We start from the raw sequence: 22,628 nt of genomic DNA, 5'->3' as shown, positions 1-22,628 counted from the left end.
CTCACCTGTCATTCTGAATGTAGTAATGTTCATCAAATGCTAAAGCACTAGTAACCAACATGAGAAACTCCAATTTATGTATTCTCAGGAGGAGTGGCAGTCTGAATATTTACTGTCTGAGACAAGTGAGTGCTAGCGTAATGGGAGGCGGGCAGGTATAGCGAAGTTCGGGAAATGAGAAGCAACTGGTAGGAAATTGCCATGAGAAGCAAGGAAATAAACTGAATGCTAATCTAATCTTTATTTATTGATTAGCTCTTAGGCCATATCAAAGTGCAGAGCTCCAGAAACAATTATTACAAAAATTTGGTAAAAACAATTTAAAATGAAATTGGAATAGGAATAAAACACGATTCATTTAAAATGAAATTAGAGTAAAATACAATCTAGAATGAAATCAGAATAGATTACAATAATTTGAGATACAAATTAAATATGAATGCTAGGAACCTGGATGTCCAGGGTTTTTTTAATCACCTAAAAGCAGAACAGAGGGAAGAGGTAAAGGTAAGCAAGCAGGAAATCACATAATTGGTTCATGGGGTGAGATAAAAGAGCTTATTAGTAGATAAAATGGATCTTTCAAAGAAATGGGGTGCTTATAATTTTCCATTGCTGGAGAAAATTGTTAGGAACCCTGGACCTGAAAGAAAACTGGATCAGTCCTGGATGAAGTAAATCCAGACTAGGAGACCTAATGATGAAGCTATAGCTTAAATACTTTGGATATATAATTCAAGGCAGGGCAAGGATCATTTGGAGAAGACCCAGATACTCTAGAAAACCAACCCAAGGGGATTTTTTAAAAAAGGTGTGTGTGTGTGTTTTACAAAGATTCAAAGGAACAATTGCTGACCTCCAATAACGTCCTGCCAAAAGTTTGTCAGCTAGGCCACAAAGAATCAAAAGTGTCTGAACAACTTGGCCATCTGGATTTTTGCAGCCCAGTATGAAAATTAGTTCTCTCACACAGTCAAAAGTAAACAACTCCTACCAGGAGTCTCTTGGCACAAGAGACGGATGGAAATCGTATCTTCTGCCCAAAAGAAATTTACTTCTAGCTCTTCTCCTAGAAGTGAGCATGTTATCAGCAGAGAAGACTTGTTATAAATGTCTCCACAGAGAAGGTGTTGCATTCCAAGCGTTTTAGTTAAAGCAGCTCAGTTTCAATATTCGGAGGCTGGAAGGTATGGCTGGAGGCAGAAATCGTGTTTGGGACTTGTTTATAATGGTTTTTAAGCCTGTCTGCATTTCATTGTTTTTCCTGACACGTACCAATGAGTTGTGTTCTACAACTTAGCCTGACTGATACTATAGGTAACAAGGAAGTTTTGTCCAAAAAAAGGCAAAAGATACACTAACCAGATATATTCAGTAGATTTGGGCTACAAATATATAGATGATCACGTTACAGCAGCAAAGGGTTTGTAGCTATTCGGTGGGCTTTTAGGTTTTTATTGGCCAGATCTGTTTGTCTAATAATTCATATTCTTAAGTAGATTTAGATATTTTTCACTGAACCATAGTAAAAGGCTAGAAATTCCTAACATAAACATTGCTCTTCCTAGGAATGCTTTTCAGGGGAAATAATATATTTTTAGTGTTTGTTGCTTTGTGTCAGCTGGTTTACAGAAAAATGACTGGTTTCCTTTCTTGGCAATAACTATACAGTCCGACTTTGATCCATTCCGTATTCATTTATTAGCTACATTTTTGTGAATAGCTGCCTGTGTTTTCATACTTATTGGTCAGTTTAGCAGAAGTCTTAACAGGAATAAGCAATTCCATGGAATAAGCAATGTGATCCTCTGAGTATTAGGATTTGCCAGCTTTACAGTTCTGAAAAAGGGCCTTTTTTAAATAGCATGGATGGAGAAGCTGTGACCTTCCAGATAGGCCCAAAGATCTCTCTCTTTGGGTTTTGGGGAGAGAAGCAGAATTATCTGCATCATTATAACACTGCGGAAGAGCAGTCTGGTTTATTCTGACCAGGAGGGCCCCCCCACCCCCGAATCTAGTTCTGCTGCTTCAGCAAAGCAATCCACGGAAATCAACAATATCCATTTCAAATCATTATGTGCCAATGCACATGACTTTTAGCACTCCTCTTTTTGTTGAAATTCTTATTCTATAACCAAGTACGCCATATGTAGATTGCAGAAGTTGTCCAGAAGATGGGGAGCAGGGAGAGCTGCAACTTCGTTATGTTGCTGGTGTTATTCACATGTGATCCGGGTCACAGGGAATTGCACAATGCCTTTGGACAGAGCAATTGGTGCTTTAAAAAAAAAAAAGAGAGAAGCTGGTTCTCAAAATGTTCAAAACCTCCACTTGCAAGTCCATCAGTATATCTTCAAGTGCCTAGAAAAGCTATCGATAAATACCAGCTCTGTAATATGACTGACTTCATCTACAATTAAGTGATGGGCAAGAAAACAGACCTAACGTACTAAACGTACTAAAACTAGTTGGGCAAAACAGATATCTTCAGCCATGATCCTCTGGGAAACCTTTTTAAAAAGTTTTATTAAGGACTTTTATTAAGGATTTTAACAATAATAAAATATAACACAAATTGAAATCAGAAAGAGCGAAAAGAATAGAAAAAAAGGAACTGTACAGTGCAAAGAAAAAAAGGAAAAGAAAGAAGGAAATAGGAAAAAATATTTAAACAATGACTTCTGATCTTCATCACAAGTACAAACAATCTTAATATTTATCCACCCTCTAAAATTTATATACATGTATCATTTCTTCCCATAGCCTTTCCCTTATTCATTCACAAATTGATGAAAGATTAATGTTTCTGTCCAGTGTCCAGATTATCAACTAAAAGTCCGTAAAGAGTTTCTAGAATTTTATATGTCTTATTTTGACCCTGATCATACAAACTGACTTTGTATTCCTTCCTTTGGCTTCTAACAGTTTTGGTCCTTAGTTCATTCAGAGACTGTCATAGGATTTAATGGTCCTTCAGTTTGTCTTCCTCCCATCTATAAAATTTTAAGTTTCCCTGGCTGCAGGTCCTGAGGGATGTCAGTTTTCATGCTCTTTGGGGAAAGGCTCAAAATTTAGTGGAGGCAGACTTCTAATAGGGAATGTCTGCCCTGCCTCTCTATATGTGATGACATGTTCAATCTGGTTTTGAATCAGAGCTTCAGTGTCTGGCAATATGCATGGCAAACGAGGGCAAAATGACAAAATCACTCAGGATTGCAATTACATGTAGCAGCACTGAAGTGATGTCTTCATTACATGTGTCATTATTTAGTTCCCCTTCACCCTCCTCTCCATAGTTGCCCGTGAATGTGCTATTCGCCTTAAAGGATTAATGGCCCACCGCCATTAAAAGAACACCTAAGACAATTTATAAGATTGTGCTCGTGCTACAAATGAAGAAATGATTGTGAGTTGCTCACTAAGCATCCCAGTTATATTCAGTTGAATTAAAGAGTGAGTTTCCAGGTTGTGAGTTCTAAACAAATAAACTTTAATAAGTTCCTGGTTAAGGCTTGGGAGCTCTTGAGAACATTCCATCTGTATCACTTGAGAGGGAGAAATACTGGGCTGGATGCCAGAATCTTCAGCTTCTGGCTGGTGTTGCTGCCATCCAAACCTTCCTGCTTTGTAAATTATTATTTTTATGGCTTAAGCTAAACCAGTTTATTATGCCACCTCAATCCACAGTTTATTATGCTGTCATCAAATTATACGTTCATTCTGAATTTGGAAACAGGCTGTCTGTCTCAGCTTTCTTTTGCTAGAGAAATTGCTGGTTGAAAGGGAAACCAATGGTTATTTCCTTAATAGTAGCTAAACATACTGCATATACAGTAGTTTCCTGATTATTGGAACTATCTCAATAATGTGTTGAGTTACTTAAACATGTTTTCAATTATAGAATAAACTTAAATTTGGACAGGAATTATCAGCACAAATCAATCCACTCAGTGGTGGGTTTCAAAAATGTTTACCACCGGTTCTGCGGGTGTGGCGTGGTGGGTGTGGCAGGGAAGGATACTGTAAAATCTCCATTCCCACCCCACTCCAGGGGAAGGTTACTGCAAAATCCCCATTTCTTCCCAATCATCTGGGACTCGGGAGGCAGAGGATAGATATGGGCGGGGCCAGTCAGAGGTGATATTTACCAGTTCTCCGAACTACTCAAAATTTCCACAACCGGTTCTCCAGAACTGGTCAGGACCTGCTGAAACCCATCTCTGAATCCATTGCAGAATGAAGTCCTCTAAACTGAAGGTTATGGATCATAATCTATCACATTGGCCCAGTATGGTTAGTAGGGAGATATTTTTTGATCTCCCAGTTTAGGGCCAAGAGTGATTTGCCCAAAGTCATCCAGTGAGTTTCCATGCTTAAGAGAGGGCTAGAGTTTAGATATTCCTGCTTCCAGTCCTGAACAAATACACTGGCTTTTTCAGAAACTATGCTATCTTATATATCATGGTTTAGAGATCACGGTGGCTAGGTTCATGCCATATGGGAATCCAAAACCCAGACATAATGCAAATGCATTATGCAAAAGCAATCGTTTTCCTGGTTTTGGGGATATTTGGTTAATTGGAGAGCAGAAGGGAAACAAGCAAGTTGACTGCTGAAGCTGGGAAAACTGGGATTCTCTGCCTTGAACAAAATTCTCTTTATCTCTATTTATACTTCCTGATCCTTTTTCTACCAAAGGAAACTAGATTCTGTAGTGCCCTTTTCCCACTTGGGAAGAAGATGGTTTAGTCACAAGTTCTTGTATTAATGGTGTGTTGCTGCTGGAAAGGCAAAAAAAAAGTGCATTTTAAGGCTCCAGGGAGATCTAAATATTACCTACAATCTCAAGTTTTGCAGCTACCTGCCGAATCAGTTGATGTAACGTCTTTTTCAAAAGTACCAACTGAATTCTGATATGGCTGCACAAGGAAAATGGCACTTAAAAAATGGAAAACAGGTATTTTCAATAAGGAGTAGGTTGGAAAAGATCAGAGCAATTCAGTGGTTATAGATTTTAGATTGCACTTTGGAGCAATCCAGAAAAGATCCCCTTTACCTACCCTTTGATACATAATAAGGTATGTTGAATGCATCACCTTGTTAAGACTGATTTGAGATCATATGAAGAAATCCTCAAAAGGCTAAACTATTCCTGACTTTATTGTCAGTAGAAAAACAAGAGTTCTATTTCCCCATAGTGACAGCAGAATTTCTTCAGACTTATAAAAAAAACAAAGTTTTGTCCGTGTGTCTTTTTGCAAGCTGTCAAGTGATGTTGTAAAAGAAAAGTTCCACCAACCCCTTTATAAATAACATTACATTAAAAAGACAAAATGGTGCAGAGGCTGCGGACAGAGAAATCAGGAGTTGGACAGGAAAGCCTTCTTTTAAGACTAGAAAAAAAAGGGAAGCTTGAGTTATAACTTCTCAGAAAGCCATGCGGTTTGAAAATTACAGTGGTGAGTCTTAGAACATTGTGGCTTAGCATGTTGTGCAAAACACAGTCAGTTGTGATTTAGTCAGTCAGAATTAACCAAGCCACAGCATAAGCTGATGACTCGGAATCCATTCAAATCGGGTGGACAGCTAAGCAGAACTGGCAAACCTATTGATGGCAACCTGGGTTCCCTTCCCCATTGAAATCTGATTTATCCTAGATAGAGCAGTGTGGAAAAACAGCAACATCCTTAGCTGTGTTATTATGACACACTGAACTATAGGCATTGGACTGCACAAAATGCTGGCTAAAATGTGACTTGGTGGTTTGTGGCTCAGGGTGTTGTGCAAACTCACTTTTCTAGTTGCCATGTAAAATAAGGGTGCAGACGGATTCCTCCTACTCCTTCCTCCAGATTGGCAGACAGCTCATTATCTTGCTCTGAAATCTTATATAGCCACATTATGTCCCTTGTCGTATTAGCAGAAAATGAAAATCCCCCAAGTCTACCAAATGGTAATGGGTGAATCATATGTAACTTCCAGCCTCTTCTAGATACTTCAGATGCTTGCAAAAGGCGGCTCTCTTGTGGCATGTTGGTTAGTGGCCAAGAGATCTGTGGTATTCCAAGAAAGCATGATCAGCCCATAAATACTTGGCAGCTATTTTTAGATATGCTTTAGCATTCTATTGTTGGTCTGATGGCGACTCTCGACATTTGCCTTAGTATTGAGAGCTTGAAGTGTGATACAAACTAGAATTCCAGCAAACGTTGTTTTCATCCTGAAAAGCATCAATATTCAATCAGTATATCCTCATCAGAACAGCAATTTTTAGAATAAGCATTTGAGAATTAAGCGTCTTTGTGTTGCCTGAACAAATCGTGTTCTTGTAGTGGGAATATCACAGAGTAGACCATAGATCAAACTGTAATTAAGGTCATAGTTTGTGTCTTTATTTTATAAAACCTTATAAACCTTGTTTTTTGTGACATCCAGACTCAGATAGGAACTTCGTCCTAATTCTATTCCAGCTTCTGGACACAATGGGAGGCTAGCGTGGCCAAAAGATCAGTCTTGCTGCCTATCTGAGATTGAGGATTTATTCAGAATAAGGAAAGCTTGGTTTGCCCTGGTTTTATTTTACAAGGTTAAAACAGGTGGCACCCCCGGGAAAGGTTCACTGTGAGGCCATCACAGAAGCCATGTATGCCAAAATGGGTATCAATCAACAAATATGTATTATTCTTAATTTGCTGTGTTGTGATGATAGATCAAAGACTAAAAGACTTATTTATACCGGTAGTTGGTATGTGATGCAGTTAAAGCTATACAAATGATATTAACCTACATAATTAATAATTAACATAGCACAGCAACACAATGTTGCTAGTTTCTGGATTTTATTTTTATATATTTCAATCTTGTATTTTATATTTTATGTCATATAGTATGCCTTATTTTAACTGTGATGCTTCTGACAAGAATAAACAAAACACGGCATGCTGAGATACAGAGGAAACACGCTTCTTTCAACCAGAAAGATGGACTGCCAAGTTTTTTGAATAATTGAGCCACCGTCATGAAAAAATTTTTGGGTAAAAATTTATTTTACATAGAGAACATTGCCACTAACTGCATATACAATGCAAGATATTCATTACTTTATTTACAGAGGGCGGGGGGGGGGTTTCTAGTAATCAGGCTATCTGCTCACCAAGTTGCAATCCTGGATCACAGTTGGAAATTAGAGCTGGGGGGAAAACATCAGCTCCATGCAGCTGACTTCGAGGACCTCTCGTGAAGCTTAACTAGGCAACTCAGTTCTAGGTTCCAGACTTCACCACTAGCAAGTGGAGAAAGAGATGAAAAAATGGTCTGCTGGATGAGGTGAGCAGGAAGAGACACCAGGCCCAGCTTCAGTATTTGCCTTAGGGAGATACTGAACGGATGCTCCCACAAACTAACAGGCCTGGTTGCAATTTGAACAGCAATACCCTTGAAATACAGAACATTAAATTACGGGGATTACAAGTACGTGTGATGGCGGCATCTCTTTCTAAGTTAGCCAAGGATTCTAAAAGCAGTGGGAGGTTTGGACTGGAAATTCAACCACGAACCTCAGGGAATCAAGCAGAGGTTAGAATATTCTGATCTTCAATCAATCGTACTGAAAACAAAGATTCTACTGGAAAAGCAAGGAGAGACTTAAACATGGTAATACACAAGTGTCCACAGGAGCCTAGAATAGCCAACTCATTCACGCTGCTCCATCTTCACTTTGGGTGGTCTCAAAAAGGTCCTATTTTTCTTCTCTTTCTTCCCTTTTGTGTTTGCCTGAAAGTTCCTCCAGCTGTCCACTCGTCCATCCCGACTCTCCTGGATACGAAGATGATAAGCAGGAAGACAGTCAAGAGCAACAATGAGAGCACAGCTATTACTTCCTGTCGATATCCTAACAGAAAATGTCTCTGCAAGAAGAATGTGGTGGGAGGAGGGGGAAGGAGTTCAAATTAAAAGCACCTAAACCAACTCTGCTTCCCCAGGGAAACTGTCAGTTCAGCCATAAAAATTCAGGCGGCCAAGGAAAGTTGATAAACTATTGGGAGATAAGCAGAGCTCTGTGAAAGCAACACGAAGTAATTCTCTAGAGAGAAATTATTTTCATGGTGCCTCTTTATTCTTTGAAAACACTTTTATCTTTGTAATCCTGCCCCATTATACGTAGTTAGTCTAATTGCCTCTCCTATATCACTACAAGGGGACACTGTGGCTCAGTGGCTAAGACCCTGAGCTTTGTAGATCGAAAGGTCGGCAGGTCAGTGGTTCGAATCCTTAATGCCACGTAATGGGGGTGAGCTCCCATTACTTGTCCCAGCTTCTGCCAACCTAGCAGTTCGAAAGCACATAAAAAATGCAAGTAGGAAAATAGGGACCACTTTGGTGGGAAGGTAACAGCGTTCCCTGCGCCTTTGGCGTTTAGTCATGCCGGCCACATGACCACGGAGACGTCTTCGGACAGCGCTGGCTCTTCAGCTTTGAAACAGAGATGAGCACTGCCCCCTAGAGTCGGGAACGACTAGCACATATGTGCGAGGGGAACTTTACCTTTACCTTTATATCATTAGACAGGCACAAGTTTTCTTCTCCAATTAAATACCTTTACTCCCAATCACATATCTACTCGCATATATTTAGAGGGACTGTAACCCAAAACAAATCTGTGTTTTAGTGTCATGTATCCTTTCTCTGGTTCAAAAGTACTGGTAGTCCTCGACTTGCAACCACAATTAAGCCCAAAATTTCTGTTGCTAAGTGAGGCTGTTGTTAAGTCAGTTTTGCCCCATTTTGCAACCTTTCTTGCCATAGTTATTCAGCAAATCACTGCAGTTGTTAAGTTAGTAACATGGTTGTTAAGTGGCTTCCCCACCGACTTTGCTTGTCAGGAGGTCGCAAAAGAGGATCACAAGACTCTAGGACACTGCAATCTTCAAAAATATGAACCAGTTGCCAAGCACCCAAATTTTGATCACATGACCATGGGGATGCTGCGACGTTCACAAGTGTGAAAAACGGTCATGCGTCATTTTTTTTTCAGTGCTGTTGTAAACTTCGGTCACTAAATGAATAGTTGTAAGTCGAGGACTACTTGTACTCCTTGTGAACCACAAAATAATATTAGAGAGTGAAGAGATGTTTTTGTCTACCTTAGTAACAAGTAACAAGAAAATTCCTATATCCCCAGAACAAAATTACTACTTTTGACCTCTTGTCTCAAAATGGACAAGTCCCTGAGACAATTAATACTCTGCCCATTTTCTCCACATCTGTTTAAAATCACTCCATCCGTCTCAGTTAACTTTCTCCTGAAATAACAACTGAGTAGCATTAGTCTATAAGCCTTCTCTTTACATACCAGGCCTGACAACCAATTTTCTTAACCTTTTCCACAAGGTTAAGGATACATTAGACCTCCAGCACTTTGTTTAAAATGTTCAATGTGAGCTGGAGATAGCTGGATAGCTGCAGAAGCTCCTGTTAAGATTCTTCCATTAAAAACTAACCTGACATTTCCCACTGCCACTGCTGCTGCTGCAAAAATTGCCAGTTAGTATTACCAAGAGCATCCATGCTGAGTCAAAGTACCATATTTTTCAGACTATAAGATGCACTTTTTTGTCTTCCAAAAGGGGATGAAAATGTCTGTGCGTCTTATAGACCAAATATTGCTGAAGCCCTGCCCATCCACCAGTCATTTTTTTTGCCTCCGCATGCCCTGTTTTGGGGGCTTTTTTGGCCTGTTTTTTTGGCCTGTTTTTTGGCCCGTTTTCGGGGTTTTGGCCCATTTTTTCGGAAAAAAACGGGCTGAAAAAAGCCTTGAAAACGGGCCAAAAAAAAAAAAAAAAAAAAAAAGGCCTAGAAACAGGCCAAAAAAAGACTGGAAAAGGCCTGAAAAAAGGTAGGCCAAAAAGTTTTTGTTGTGTTTTCCTCTTCTAAATTTAGGTGCATCTTATAGTCAGAAAAATACGGTAAGTGCTTTGGCATTTCTGCTTCAGATGCTACCACTGCACTTATGGCCGGGTTTTCTCAACCTTACCAACTTATGAAAGAAAATTGCCATGTAATTCAGGACCTGCTTCTGCTTTGCATTAAATTCCTGGACCTATCACTTTTCTTTTATCTTTATTTTTATTCGTTACATTTTTATGCCACACATCTCTGTATAAGGCAACTCCTTACCAGACTGGCTTTTGCAATCAGGATGTTTGTGGCTGACTGACTGTGCAAAAGATGAGCAATCCCCACTTCCCGATGTGAGCTGGCAATGCACGATCATAACTGAAAATATGCATAATGATCCCCAAGTTTTGGGAACCTCAATCACCTAAGCCCATTTTACTCAGGCAAAGTGTGACACTTATTACAAAACGCAGTCATTGCTCGGCCCTCGATTGCTTCAAAACTTGTTGAATTTGGTATTCAATGCATTTTGAAGCCGAAATCTTGTCCCGGCGTTTGTCTTTCTCCCGGTAGTTGATGGGCAAGGAAGAACCTGCTGATGTCAGCTGCCTCGTGACTCGCTATTTCTTCCAGCCAAAATAGCAGGTCACATGGTTCCCGATGGAGACTGAGGTACCACTCTATATGTTTTAAAATTAGACTGCTGAAACTCCAATTTGAACCCCAAAGGAGGCACAGCTGTAGTTACCTCAAAATTTTTCTGCCACTCTCTTTCACGCTTGGCTTTCTCCTGGGCCTCTATTTCCTCTTCTCTCTGTCTTTTTCTAGAACAAAAAGCCCAGGGAGGAAAAGTTAGCATTATGTTTGTTGGACGGAGCAGAAGAGATCACAAGTCAATTTAATCTAGTGTCCCCTAATATGGTGCCCATGTTTTAAATTACAACTGTCATGTTAGCTGACAGATAATGGCTTTTTGGGCTTCCCTGGTTGGTTTTGGCCAAAGAAGACAGGATGAACTACGAATTTAAGAAGAGCATAAAACCAGGGTTTTGTGAACTGAAACTAAGAATTCTCTCCTCCCAGGGCTAAAGACACAGATCACCCCCTGGAGCCGATATTTAGATACTGCAATGTGAACACATTTAACAAAAGTATTTTTCTCCTATTCATCCCTCCCTCAGCTGTTATTACTATATTTTTCAACATACAGCTATGGCTTAAAAATAGAGGAGACCACAATTCAATTTACATTTCCAAGCCCTTGGTCAGTGGGTTCTAAAGAAAGTTTCTACTCTTTAAAGGAACTTGCATAACACAAATGAAATAGCCTTAGGTTGCCTTAAGCCTCAATAAATCCCTTAAGACAGAATTTGCCCACAATAAAGGAAGGAAATCTGTAAAGCGTATTACCAAACATCTTACGACACGCAAAAGGCACAATACTATACACAAACCTGCCCGAGAGAGAATCTATACAACTACATTTCTCACTCACAATGTATCAGCAATAAATGATCACAATCTTTGTGTTACACAAGTGAGCTGGCAACATTGTGCTATATTTATTCTTACTGTAATGTAAATGGTCACTTTGTTTATCTGGGACTTTGTAGCTATTTGATCTCACTGCTTGCTATGAAGCTAGGACGGTGGCTTGATTCTGGCAGTTTCAAGTTTGACCTAGAAGAATTTCTTGTTGTGAGCTGGCAGCGGAGTCGGCGATGAGGCTGAGGAAGAACATGGGCCAGTCCTGGAGGCTGGGGAAGGCCCGGATGAGGGCTCTGCGTCAGAGGCAGAGATGGGGCCAGGGCCATTGGGGAGTGAGGTGCGGACTCCAGAGCCTCCAGAGACTGATAGGAGTGAGGCAGAGGAACAGGAGGAGCCTGTTCCTAATGCACGCATGAGAAGAGCTGCCAGAAGGCAAGAGCAGCTCAAGCAAAGAGGACAACTCGGGAGTAGGGCCAAGAGATGACTGGCTCCTCCCATAAGGCTTAAAACAGACCAGCAACGGCATTTGGGCTTTGCCAGAAAACAACGTTGGTAGCTTCGTCTTCTTCTTCTTCGTCTATGTCTTGTATTTATTTTTGTATCTGTGACTTCTAAACGTTTGCCAAGAAAGGCCTTTGGCAGTTTGCCTAATTGGATCAAGGTTTGCGATAGGACTGAGGAATTTGTGTTGCAAGGAATTTGCTTTAATTTAGTTGAACGACACTGGGAATGAAGTAATTCTCAGCTGTTCGAATAAAGTTTGTTTTTTCACTGACTGATTTTCCTACTATTTACTTGGGCCTGGGTCACAACATTTCTCACATGCTCTAGAAAGTGAATATAAGTAGACCTCATGGTTACGAAGGTATTGGGACCAGAATTTTCCATCACTAAGTGATACAGTTGTAAAGTATAATGTCACGTGACATTGCTTAGTGACAGTAGACCCCAATCCAAGCCATTCACAGCTTGTTCCCTCCCAGCCCCAAGCCCTCAGTAGTGTTGTGGCCCGCCAGCAGCCAGCAGAGCTGACAACAGATTCGGACAGTGAGGAGGTGGGAGAGGAATGTGGGACAGTCCTGGAGTCTGGGGAAGACTCGGACGATGGCTCTGAGTTGGAGGCAGAGAGGGGGCCAAGGCCATCTGGTAGTTCTTTGCTGCCTCCGGAGTCTCCAGAATCTGACATCAGCGAGGCAGAAGAAAAGCGTGAGCTTGTTCCCAGTGTGCGCATGCGCAGAGCTGCTAGGAGACAGGAACAATTAAGGAAACAGGGTCAACTTGGGAGTAAGGCTTGGAGAGGATTGGCCCCTCCCATAAGACATAAAAGAGAAGCGAATGGGACGTGAGCTTTTGCAGGAAGCAATTAGTTCATCTGGCCGATTCAAGGTTTGAAAATTCTGTTTGTGACTCTGTGCCAAGTTTGGCCTTGCCCTGCGTCTGGTAATTAGCTCTTTGGCAGCATTCCACGTGAGATAGGTGGGTGTTGATAACCTTCCTCTGAAAGACTGTTTTATCAAGCCTTGCAGACTTTAAATGAAAGTAATTTACAGCTGTATGAATTAAAGAGGTTTACTGTGCTGTTTAATTTCTAAGGAAGCCTAGGTCAGAACAAGTAAGAGACTGCCTCCCCAGATACTTCACTGTGTAGGTTTATGTTTTAGCATTATGATAAAGAATTCCATTTAAGCGGTCTTCTGTCACTGTCGATAATCAAGCCTTTTTATGTACACCAGAATGTCTAACCTCAAAGTTTTCAATATAAGCCGCAAGAATCCAGCATTGTTTCCTACCTTTCGTGCATTTCCTTTGCTTCCCTTTCTTTCCTTTTAATTTCAAGCTCTGCGAAGAGTTTCATTGTCTGTTTGTACACTGCCTGCTTGAACTGTAAGAAACAGAGATTCAGCACCAATCTTGCGGCTCAGCTACAGTTCAATAAAACATTAATCCTGAGGCTAATTAAAAAGACCAGCTGTTTCCAGGAACACATCACAATAAACTAATACTAATCCAGAAGCTGGGCTTGAAGTTATATACTAGATGTAGTCAAACTACCATGAAGCAACTGGGAACTGCTAGAGTAAGTCTAGAGCACCACAGCTATGCCCTTATGATATTACTATGACATTGTGTCACTAAATGTCTATGGAGATTCTCAGTCATCCAGGACATGGTTGTCCCAAAGATGCTTTTCTGTTGTGGCCCATCAGTGGCCTGTGCAGTTAGTAGCTGATTCCGACAGTGAGGAGGCTGGTGTGGCGCTGCGGCAGCAGCCTGTGCAGCTGGCACTCGAGTCAGACAATGAGGAGGCTGGAGAAGATGTGGTGCCAGAGGTGGGGATTCAGCCAGGGCCTTCAGAACCTCCAGAAGCTCCCATAAGTGAAGAGGAAGAAGAGGAGGAGCCTCTTCTCGATGCATGGGGGCGCAGAGCTGCCAAAAGGCAGGAGTAGTTCCTCAGGAGGAGGTCTCCTCGAGAGTAAGGCTTGGGGCTAATTGGCCACTCCCTTAGCCTATTTAAGGACGACGACTGAGGCAATTTGCAGGGAACAACTTCGTTCACTCTCCTTCGCATCCTGATCTTAGTTCTCTTATCAGTTTTCCTGCAAATTGCTTCTGGGCTTTCTGCCAACCATAGTAAGATTACGATTATTTATTCTTTGGATTCTTGTAGGCTGTTAAGAAAGTTAATTAACAGCCTTTATTTGAAAAAGACTGATTTAATTTAGTAAACTAAGGTTTGTACAGACTTTGTGTGTGCTGCGTTCTTTGGGGTCCGTAGCTGGGGCAGAACATTTTCCAAAAGGCAACTGGACTTTTGTTTTTTCTTAAAGACATTTCGCTTCTCATTCAAGAAGCTTGGGACGTTATATCACTAGCACATCGCAAAATAACTTACATAAATATTGTATAAATATTTGCAGGATTGTTAATATTAAGAATACAAATATGTTCTAGTTTGGCACTGATAACTAAATGTGTAATCAAATATAATACAAAGAATGCAAGAGAGGGGGAGTAACAGATATATTTATGGGTCTGGAATCAAACCAAAACTCCTCAAAATGTGGTGCAGATATTGATCCAAATAAAGGAAGGTATTGTCTAGGACTAGGTGAATTTCATTCTTGGGAAGGTGAACTGGTCAACTTACTACTTGTGGATCATCTTCTTCTACATTGGTTGTCTTGCCATCTTTCTTTAACTGTTTCTTTTTCTCTTTTACCTAAAAGAGATTTCACAAATAAGGAACATAGAAGCTGCAGAGCATGTGAGAATGTCATAGTACAGTATTGTGCTGGCTCATTCTAACAGCAAAAGGCTTGGTCAAATCACTGCTACTCTCACAAGCATAATTTTTGCTAGTCTATTTACTTGCTAGGATCTGAATGCCTGTAGAAATAAATACATTCCATGATCATTTCCTAGTATTACAAGAAAAAGAGATTCTTGGTGAAACTTAATTCTACCCAGAAGTGTATGTATATCAAGGGTGTCAAACTTGCGGCATCACGTTGTTGTCACGTGACATATAGCAACTTCCCCCCTTCCCTAAACCAGGGGTGGGCGTGGCCAGCGCGTGACGCATCTGGCCTGTGGGCCAAGAGTTTGACATCCTGATATATATTCATACTTACATGTATATATGATATAAGTATGCAACTTAAAATCTGAAGTAAAAAAGCATCAAGTTTTGTGTCATTTGTTTATTGTTTTAATCACTCCTCCAGCTATAAGGACATCTTTGGGTTACTGAAGGCTTTGGAAGATAATGAAGACATCTGCCTCAGTGTAACATCAATTGTCATTTTTCACAAATGGAAAAGGGATGCAAACAAGGCAGCACTGGAAGACCAGTAGCTTTATTTCTTCCATGTGAATAGCAAGAAAGTGATCAGTGTTGCTATGTCACTTTCCTGCTGGAAACAACACCAACAAAAAGATGCAGGCAAGCCAAACTGAAGCTACAGATATATAAACATTTAACAACTTCCAAGATTAATAGTTTGTGTGAAATATATTAAAACTCTGAAAATGTATTTATTTTCTTCAACATTCCCAGCTCCATTTCTTTCTTAGCAGAATTTTAAGAGAAAGCTTTGAATAAGTTTATATTATTAGGCCAATTACTTTATGAATCCTTCAGATGTCTTCCAATCTAAATTCACCGAATTCTGAAAGTTTAGAAGCAGATATTAACATTCACAACATATTCTTTACAATGTGTAATTCTCTTTCTAATCACAGTTAATCTTCATCAAAGTTGTGGTGCAATAAAATATACGTAAGCTGTGGAATAATTTAAACATATATAATTTTCAGTCTAAGCAATACGCAGACAGATGCCAACTGCAGTAGATCACACCTCTCCCCCTGGATCACAGGCTGGCTGCCACGTGCGATACTTACAACGTGCTCCACGTATTCCTTTCCAGCCTGTATCACGTCCAAGGCTCTCTTCTTTTGCTCCTGGTCTAGCAATAGCTTGTATGCTTTGTCAACAGCTGACAAACAAAACATTTCTATCAGCACATTCATACAACTTGAAAAATCTATACTACTAGAGAAAACATATTTGTTTTTAGGGATCTAGCAAAAAAGGCAACATGTAATTTATCTTTACATGCTAACATCAAAATTGCCTATTACCTATTGGATACTGAAATCTTGAACCCAGAAAAAACAGGGAAGTACCTTCAAAAGCCTTTTGCGCTCTCTCCTGATCATCTTGGTTTTTGTCAGGATGGACCAATATGGATAACTGTATAATTAAAGAACACAGACATCAAAATATATGAAATAATCACATAAACCAAGCCCTTATTTGCAGTTGTAATAAACAAACATTGCTAGTTACCTACTTCTTTCTGGGACAAGACCTCCCTAAATTCTCAGTCTCATTGTGCCAATTTCTTCAATGCTATATAGCTAGGAAAGCATAGCAAGTATTTTTCAGAGATACTGACATTATGCTAATTTCTTAAACGGGCACAAAAGTTTTGGTCATCTGTGTGATTTATTCAATAGTATAATATGAATATTCTAGCAATCTAGCAATCATTTTAAAGTGATAAATGCTAGATTCTAGCAATGTAGCAATCATTTTAAGATGATAAAAACACAGTGATAAAAACACCAACCTATAAAATGTATTTAGGTGCTCATATTTTTGATTTCAAAATATCCAAATTCAGTACAAATATTCAAATTCAGACACAAGTTTCTAGATTGCATGGCTGTGGAGGAAATTTTGTCAACAAAAACAAATATCTCAAGAAAACTATCAGAACAATATTGCTAACTGTTTGGGAAATGGAATGAGAAGTTGAGGGGGGGGGTTTGCATATTTATTTTTTGTGCTGGTCTGTGACCATAATAAAGATTGAATTGAATTGAATATTTATTTATAGGCCGCTCCAATTGGTTGCTACTTTGGGAATTTTATAAAATACACAGTAAAAATACAACAGAAACAAACAAAAACTCTGCAACATAGTTACCAAACATAATTCTTTGCCAAGTCATAACCTGGTGAATTATTCTTTGGTTTCCTCTTTTATTATATGCTTGATGCTTATCTACCTAACCTTCTGCCTAGTGATACTGCATTGACTACTGAATGATCTTTTAAAGTAATGAAACAATTTAATCCCTCAAATAAGAGCAATTGGGGAGAACTCCAAATACATGCATTTTTATATAACATTACAAAGCACTTTGTAAACTTAGTTAGCATACTGCATATGTTCAATGAAACAGTGAGCTGCAGTTCTCAAATAAATGTATCAATCCCTACAACTGCCAAGAGGGTCTCTTCCATGTTTAGCAAACTGTAGAAGCCTCATACCTGACGGAACCTTTTCTTTATTTCTTCATCAGTGATTTCAGGATCCAATTGCAGTACCTGGAAAAGCCCAAAAGTGATTTTTTTTTTAATTATAAAGATACTGCTTAGAAAACACACAAAACAGCACTATTCATGAAACGAGTTATCTCCATGCTCCAGAAACTTTAAGATCATCAAGAAAGTAGAAAGCCAAAATCCTTCATTAGGGAAATTCTTCAGGGAGTAATCTCAAAAAGCTATTCAGCAACAATTAGGCATGCTCAGTGGTTATCGAATGCTGAAATGAGATGGAAAACTAGCAAAAAGGGTAAAGGACTGGAGAACATGGTTCTTGGCACTTTGAAGAGTATCATTTTATACTGCCACTTCTTACAATTCCATGTGTCCTTCCAGCAGACTTAGCAACTGAAAAATAAGTGTGGTGAACCAGCAAGACACAAATGTAAGAGTGTATGAATTTAAATGGGTGGTGTGGATTCTTATTCTGCAGCAAAATATACTTCATATCTAGAGTGAATGCCTAAATAACTAGGTTTACTTCTTGCTAGTTCACTGATTCATTTTTAAAGGGGAATAAGAGTGGTGCCATTTTTTTTTTTAAATTTTGATTTATATGCCGCCCTTCTCCGGAGACTCAGGGCAGCTTACAATGTGCTCAGCAATAGCCTTCATCCTTTTGTATATTTATACAAAGTCAGCTTATTGCCCCCACAACTGGGTCCTCAATTTACCTATCTTAGAAAGGATGGAAGGCTGAGTCAACCTTGAGCCTTGGCGAGATTCGAACCTGCAGTAATTGCAGGCAGCTAGTCTTAATAACCAGCTTAATAACAGGGTGCCTTAGACCACTGTACTACCAAGGCTCTTGATAGTATACCATTTGTGGTATAAAAGAACGAATAAACCATAGGTTCAAAAAGAAAATGTTATCGGCTTCTCAAATATTTTAAAGAAACGATCCACTATGACAGCAAGCAACTAAAACATACCAATATAAAAGTTTATCACACGTGACTGTTATGACACAAGCAAATAATTAGTTGTGTGCAAAACCAAATGGTACATATCCAGAATGTTCCAGGGATGGACCACGCTAGTTTGCATATCTCTTTCAAGTAACTGGATCTATTCAAAAAAACCTGCAGTGATAGGACAATGAATAAAGACAACAAAATTTAAACATACCTCAAAGGGATTCAGATTAAAATAGGAGGATCCAGGCCTAGTGAGCCTTTCAATCTGATTTTTTGAAGTTAAAACAGAATCTCGCCTTTCAATTTGCTTTACCTGTAGAAATTAGCACATCATTAATAACCAGAACTGTACCAGATAATTGTGGGGAAAATAGGAGGCGGAAGATGTGTTGGGTAATAAGGTGGGATACAAAAAATATTAATAATTTGGTTAATCCAAAAAGCCTCAATTAATTGTGACAATATATCTTGCGAACTGAGCTAAAGTCAGCTAAATTAGGGCACAACATTGACATAAACAGCTAAAACTGCATAGGAAAATGTTGGGAATAATAGGAGCTATTGCTCAACCCATTTGGAAGACACTGTTTGGGAAGACTATGATGTACACTTCATTGAGAGTGACTCAATGAATTAAATATGCTGAATAAACCCAACTGAATTAAATTGTTGAATAAACATAACATAGCATTATAAGTGTCCAATTATATTATTTTCAATTTATTTCACATTTCAATACGGATGTCATTATCTATATCAGAGAATCACTAGATGGCAGCAGAGGGGCAGATAACCTAACTCTTTGCTACCATCTATTGGTTTCCAAACCCAGTTATGATCATATATGCAACAGGATAAAATATGTTGGTTATTACAGTTGTGGACTTTCTCCTCTTCTGAAGTTCTCTTAGAGGCCATGCCCGTTGAACTTGATATAATGTTTAATACAAAGAAACACAAAGAAGATAGAGCAAAGTGTAACAGAAAGGTGGATTTAATTTAGCCCCATGCACACTTTCCAAGATTTGAAAATCCCGCATTTTTTCAGAATGGGAAGCTATCTCAAAAGCAAACAACCTGGACACTGTTCCCTTACTACTGTCGCTGTAATAGTCAATGGAGTGATTAAATTACAAGCCTAAATTACAAGATATTATAATCCTAAAGTTCTACTACCTATCAATTGAGATTTGATTTGAAAGAAAAACGGAACCAATACCAACACAAAAAGATGTGTGATAGATCAGCAGAGAACAGAAAAGGAAGAAGTGAAGGAGCAGGAAAATCAGGACGAAAGAAAAGAGTCTGAAAGTATTATGCAGTTGGGAACCACTGAAAACATTACAGACCACAGTGGTTTGGGCCAAAGTGCCCAGGACACAGCAGAACTTCCACAGGTGTCTACTGCAGAGGCAAATGTTAATGTGTCATCACATATATGTGACTTATATATTTCCGATCGAATGCCTGTCTTACGTGCAATGAAAGAATTAGGGATCAGAATTAAACCTGTGGCTCCAAGAAAAGAATTGGATGTAAAATAAGAAAACTGGCTGGCAAGCAGTGCTCTGTTCCTCCCCTACCTACAGTACTCAAGTGACGGGACTCCCTTGTCCCTTTCTCATTTTCTACCTAATTTTCCATTAAAATAGGCTCCCCGCTAACTGCAATCACGGCAGGGATCGGCCCCCAGCGCCCTTCAGACTACAACTTCCATCCGCCCCAGTCAGGCTAACGAATGGCGACGAGGGGCAGGAAGGGTTGGACTAGATGACCTCCAAGGTCCCTTCCAACTGTGTTACTGTTAAAAAGGCAAAACCCCTGAAAGGTGGACAAGGCAGCTTGTTCGGGCCCGGCAAAAGACCGCGCCTTGAAAGGCTCCTTCACCCCCACCACGTCTCCGCGTGCAAGCAAGCTCAACGCTTCTCTCCATCCGAAGGGGCCGGAAAAGAAGAGCCGAGCGGGGAAGGAAGGAAGGAAGGACCGGCAGACAACCGGCATCTAGACAAGCAATCGACCCGAAGGGAGAAGCCCAGCCCGAGCTAAAGGGAACCCACTACAGCCCCAGCCTTCTGGGAAATGCCGAAGCGGGCCAGAAGGACAAGGCCGTCCCTTCGGGCTCCGGGGACGGAGACGGGCTCGCGATACCTCCGTGTAGAAGGTGAGAAACGCCGCCTCAGCCGAACCCTCCGCTTCTCGCTCGCCCGGAGCCGCCATTTTTGGTACCACGTGACCCGCCGCGCGCCCTTTCCACCTGATCGGGACCGACTCCGCCTGGCCACCGTCACGTGACCCACAACGTCTGCCTTTTCGTTTGGTGTTGGGGGGGGGATCACTTAAAGGGCCAGAGCGCCGAGGCTGGGATGCCTCTTGGCCCGACGTCGTTTGTTTATTTATTTTATTTTATTTTATTATTTTATTTTATTTTATTTTATATTTTATTTTATTTATTTATTTATTTTGTCACACATGTACGAGATAACGGGAATAAGTATAAACATGGATATTAATACAGGAAATGAGTACGAATAAATGGGGACAGTAGGACAGGGACAGAAGGCTGTAGTTCTACAGGCTACAGACTTTTCCTACTACAGATGTTTCCTGTAGTTCTATTCCCGCTCGCTTTAGGCACAACGGAATCATTTCTGGGTTTTCTTTTTAAATTTTTCATCGCTTTATTTTTTTTTGGAAAAATGAAATATTTCTCACAAGGACTCTTAGTCATTTCCCGTCTCTTCTTTTATCCTCCGCGCTGGTGTTTCCCAAACCTCCTCAACTTTGAGCTGTGTGGACTCCAATTCCCGGAATACCGTGTTTCGGAGTTCAAGGAAAAACAAAAAAGGCCAGTTGCCTTTGAAAAAGCATCTCTGGGACAACCGTGACCTGGGATGATTGGGGAATCTCCGCAGACACACAGTTTAAAGATGCTGTGGTTGAGAAACTCTGTTCTGCACAATCCTGTGGGGTGGGGTAAATTTAATAGAATAGAATAGAATTCTTTATTGGCCAAGTATGATTGGACATAAGGAATTTGTTTTTGGTGCATACTCTTTCGGAGTACATAAAAAGACAAGATACATCCTTTAAGAATCATAAGGTACAACACTTCATGATAGTCATAGGGTACAAATAAGCAATCAGGAAACAATATCAATATAAATCATAAGGATACCAGCAACAAAGTTACAGTCATACAGTCATAAGTGGGAGGAGATGGGTGATAGGAACGATGAGAAGACTAATAGTACTAGTAATGCAGACTTAGTGAATAGTTTGACAGTGTTGAGAGAATTATTTGATTAATGGGGTTGGGGGAAAAAACTGTTCTTGTGTTAACACCACTGCACGCACAATATTTTCAATCTGCATTTTGCAGTTTAAAAAACGGCAGTCTGTATAGTGCTCCTGTTATATTACTGAAAACCCATGCTAGGTGTATATTGACATGGACTGATGACCCATTATTTATTGGGGAAAAAACCCACTTCAGCAGCGTGGATTGTTGAAAAAACTGGCTTAAATCTTGTAGTCTTCCAGGCTGGGGTATAATGCAGCCGGCTTGTGCGGTGTACTTACTCTATGCACAGAGACAACCCTGAAAAAAATAAAATAAAAGCAAATTATGAGACAGTTGTGATAAACCATTTGATATGAGTCTTCCGGGAGTAGGGCGGTATAGAAATTTGATAGATAGATAGATAGATAGATAGATAGATAGATGATAAATAAATAAATAAATAAATATACAGTCATCAATATCCCTCCAGGGCTGGGTTTGTTTTTTTTTTTTTTTTTGCACCATATGCTTACCCACTGACTGTAGTTAATTCAGCTGTTTGATCAGATTATCCCAATTTTCCAGATGCATAACACTGATCCATAAACTAGCCATACAGATTCTCGCCACATAATAAGGTAAAAAGTGCTTGATGCACTTGTAGCTCAGTCTGTTGCATTGTATCTCAGCCAGGGCTTCAGTTTTTCCTTTAATGCTTGGTAAAAACCGCAGGACCCCAAAAACGAATCAAGATCGACTTGCTAACAGAAAGACAACCCCTTGCAAGCAGACCGCCCAAGCCTAATTTTATTATTTTTCAAGGATTGAAAACAATCTCATCATTCAAAAACAAAGAAAGATTAAGATCCTCTAATAGGGGGAAAAAAAATACTCAGAGCTACTGATTAGTAAGTTTAAGTCCACACGTTACATATTTCTATCTTTACAGTCAGTGTCAGAAAATTATCCCAGAGAAGCCAAGAATAGGGGGCGGAACCTTTTAGGTCACGCCTCTCCATAGACAAACTTGCGCTAGAGCAGCTCCCTGGGACGACGGAAGTTCAAAATGTGAGCGACCTGGCCTCTATAGTTCCTGCGTGGCTCTGATTGGACTCTTTCTTTCCCTCTTCTCCTCCGATTGGTCTGC

The 22,628-nt window shown here is 40.0% G+C and overlaps 1 protein-coding gene and 1 long non-coding RNA gene across 2 annotated transcripts; both read right to left on the bottom strand.

Moving 5' to 3' along the window:
* Positions 1-7,027: 7,027 nt before the first annotated feature.
* Positions 7,028-20,508, bottom strand: DNAJC8 (DnaJ heat shock protein family (Hsp40) member C8). Its single transcript, XM_034423611.3, has 9 exons — positions 20,350-20,508; positions 18,413-18,514; positions 17,228-17,284; positions 16,075-16,141; positions 15,790-15,884; positions 14,534-14,605; positions 13,176-13,267; positions 10,646-10,721; positions 7,028-7,815 (listed from the first exon to the last, which is right to left on the bottom strand). The coding sequence occupies exons 1-9, from the start codon at positions 20,416-20,418 to the stop codon at positions 7,693-7,695; spliced, it is 753 nt and encodes a 250-aa protein (XP_034279502.1). The 5' UTR covers positions 20,419-20,508; the 3' UTR covers positions 7,028-7,692.
* Positions 20,509-20,878: 370 nt separating this feature from the next.
* LOC148112404 (uncharacterized) lies at positions 20,879-22,482 on the bottom strand. The gene is made up of 2 exons (XR_015729497.1): positions 22,015-22,482; positions 20,879-21,799 (listed from the first exon to the last, which is right to left on the bottom strand). It is a non-coding gene; the product is annotated as an uncharacterized LOC148112404 (long non-coding RNA).
* Between the last annotated feature and the right edge of the window lie 146 nt (positions 22,483-22,628).

This window comes from Pantherophis guttatus, chromosome 10, assembly GCF_059756535.1.
Source record: "Pantherophis guttatus breed Tessera chromosome 10, ASM5975653v1, whole genome shotgun sequence".
In the NCBI taxonomy this organism is placed as follows: domain Eukaryota; kingdom Metazoa; phylum Chordata; class Lepidosauria; order Squamata; family Colubridae; genus Pantherophis; species Pantherophis guttatus.
The sequence above is the reverse complement of the archived record's forward strand: the minus strand, read 5'-3'. Positions and strand labels throughout refer to the sequence as shown.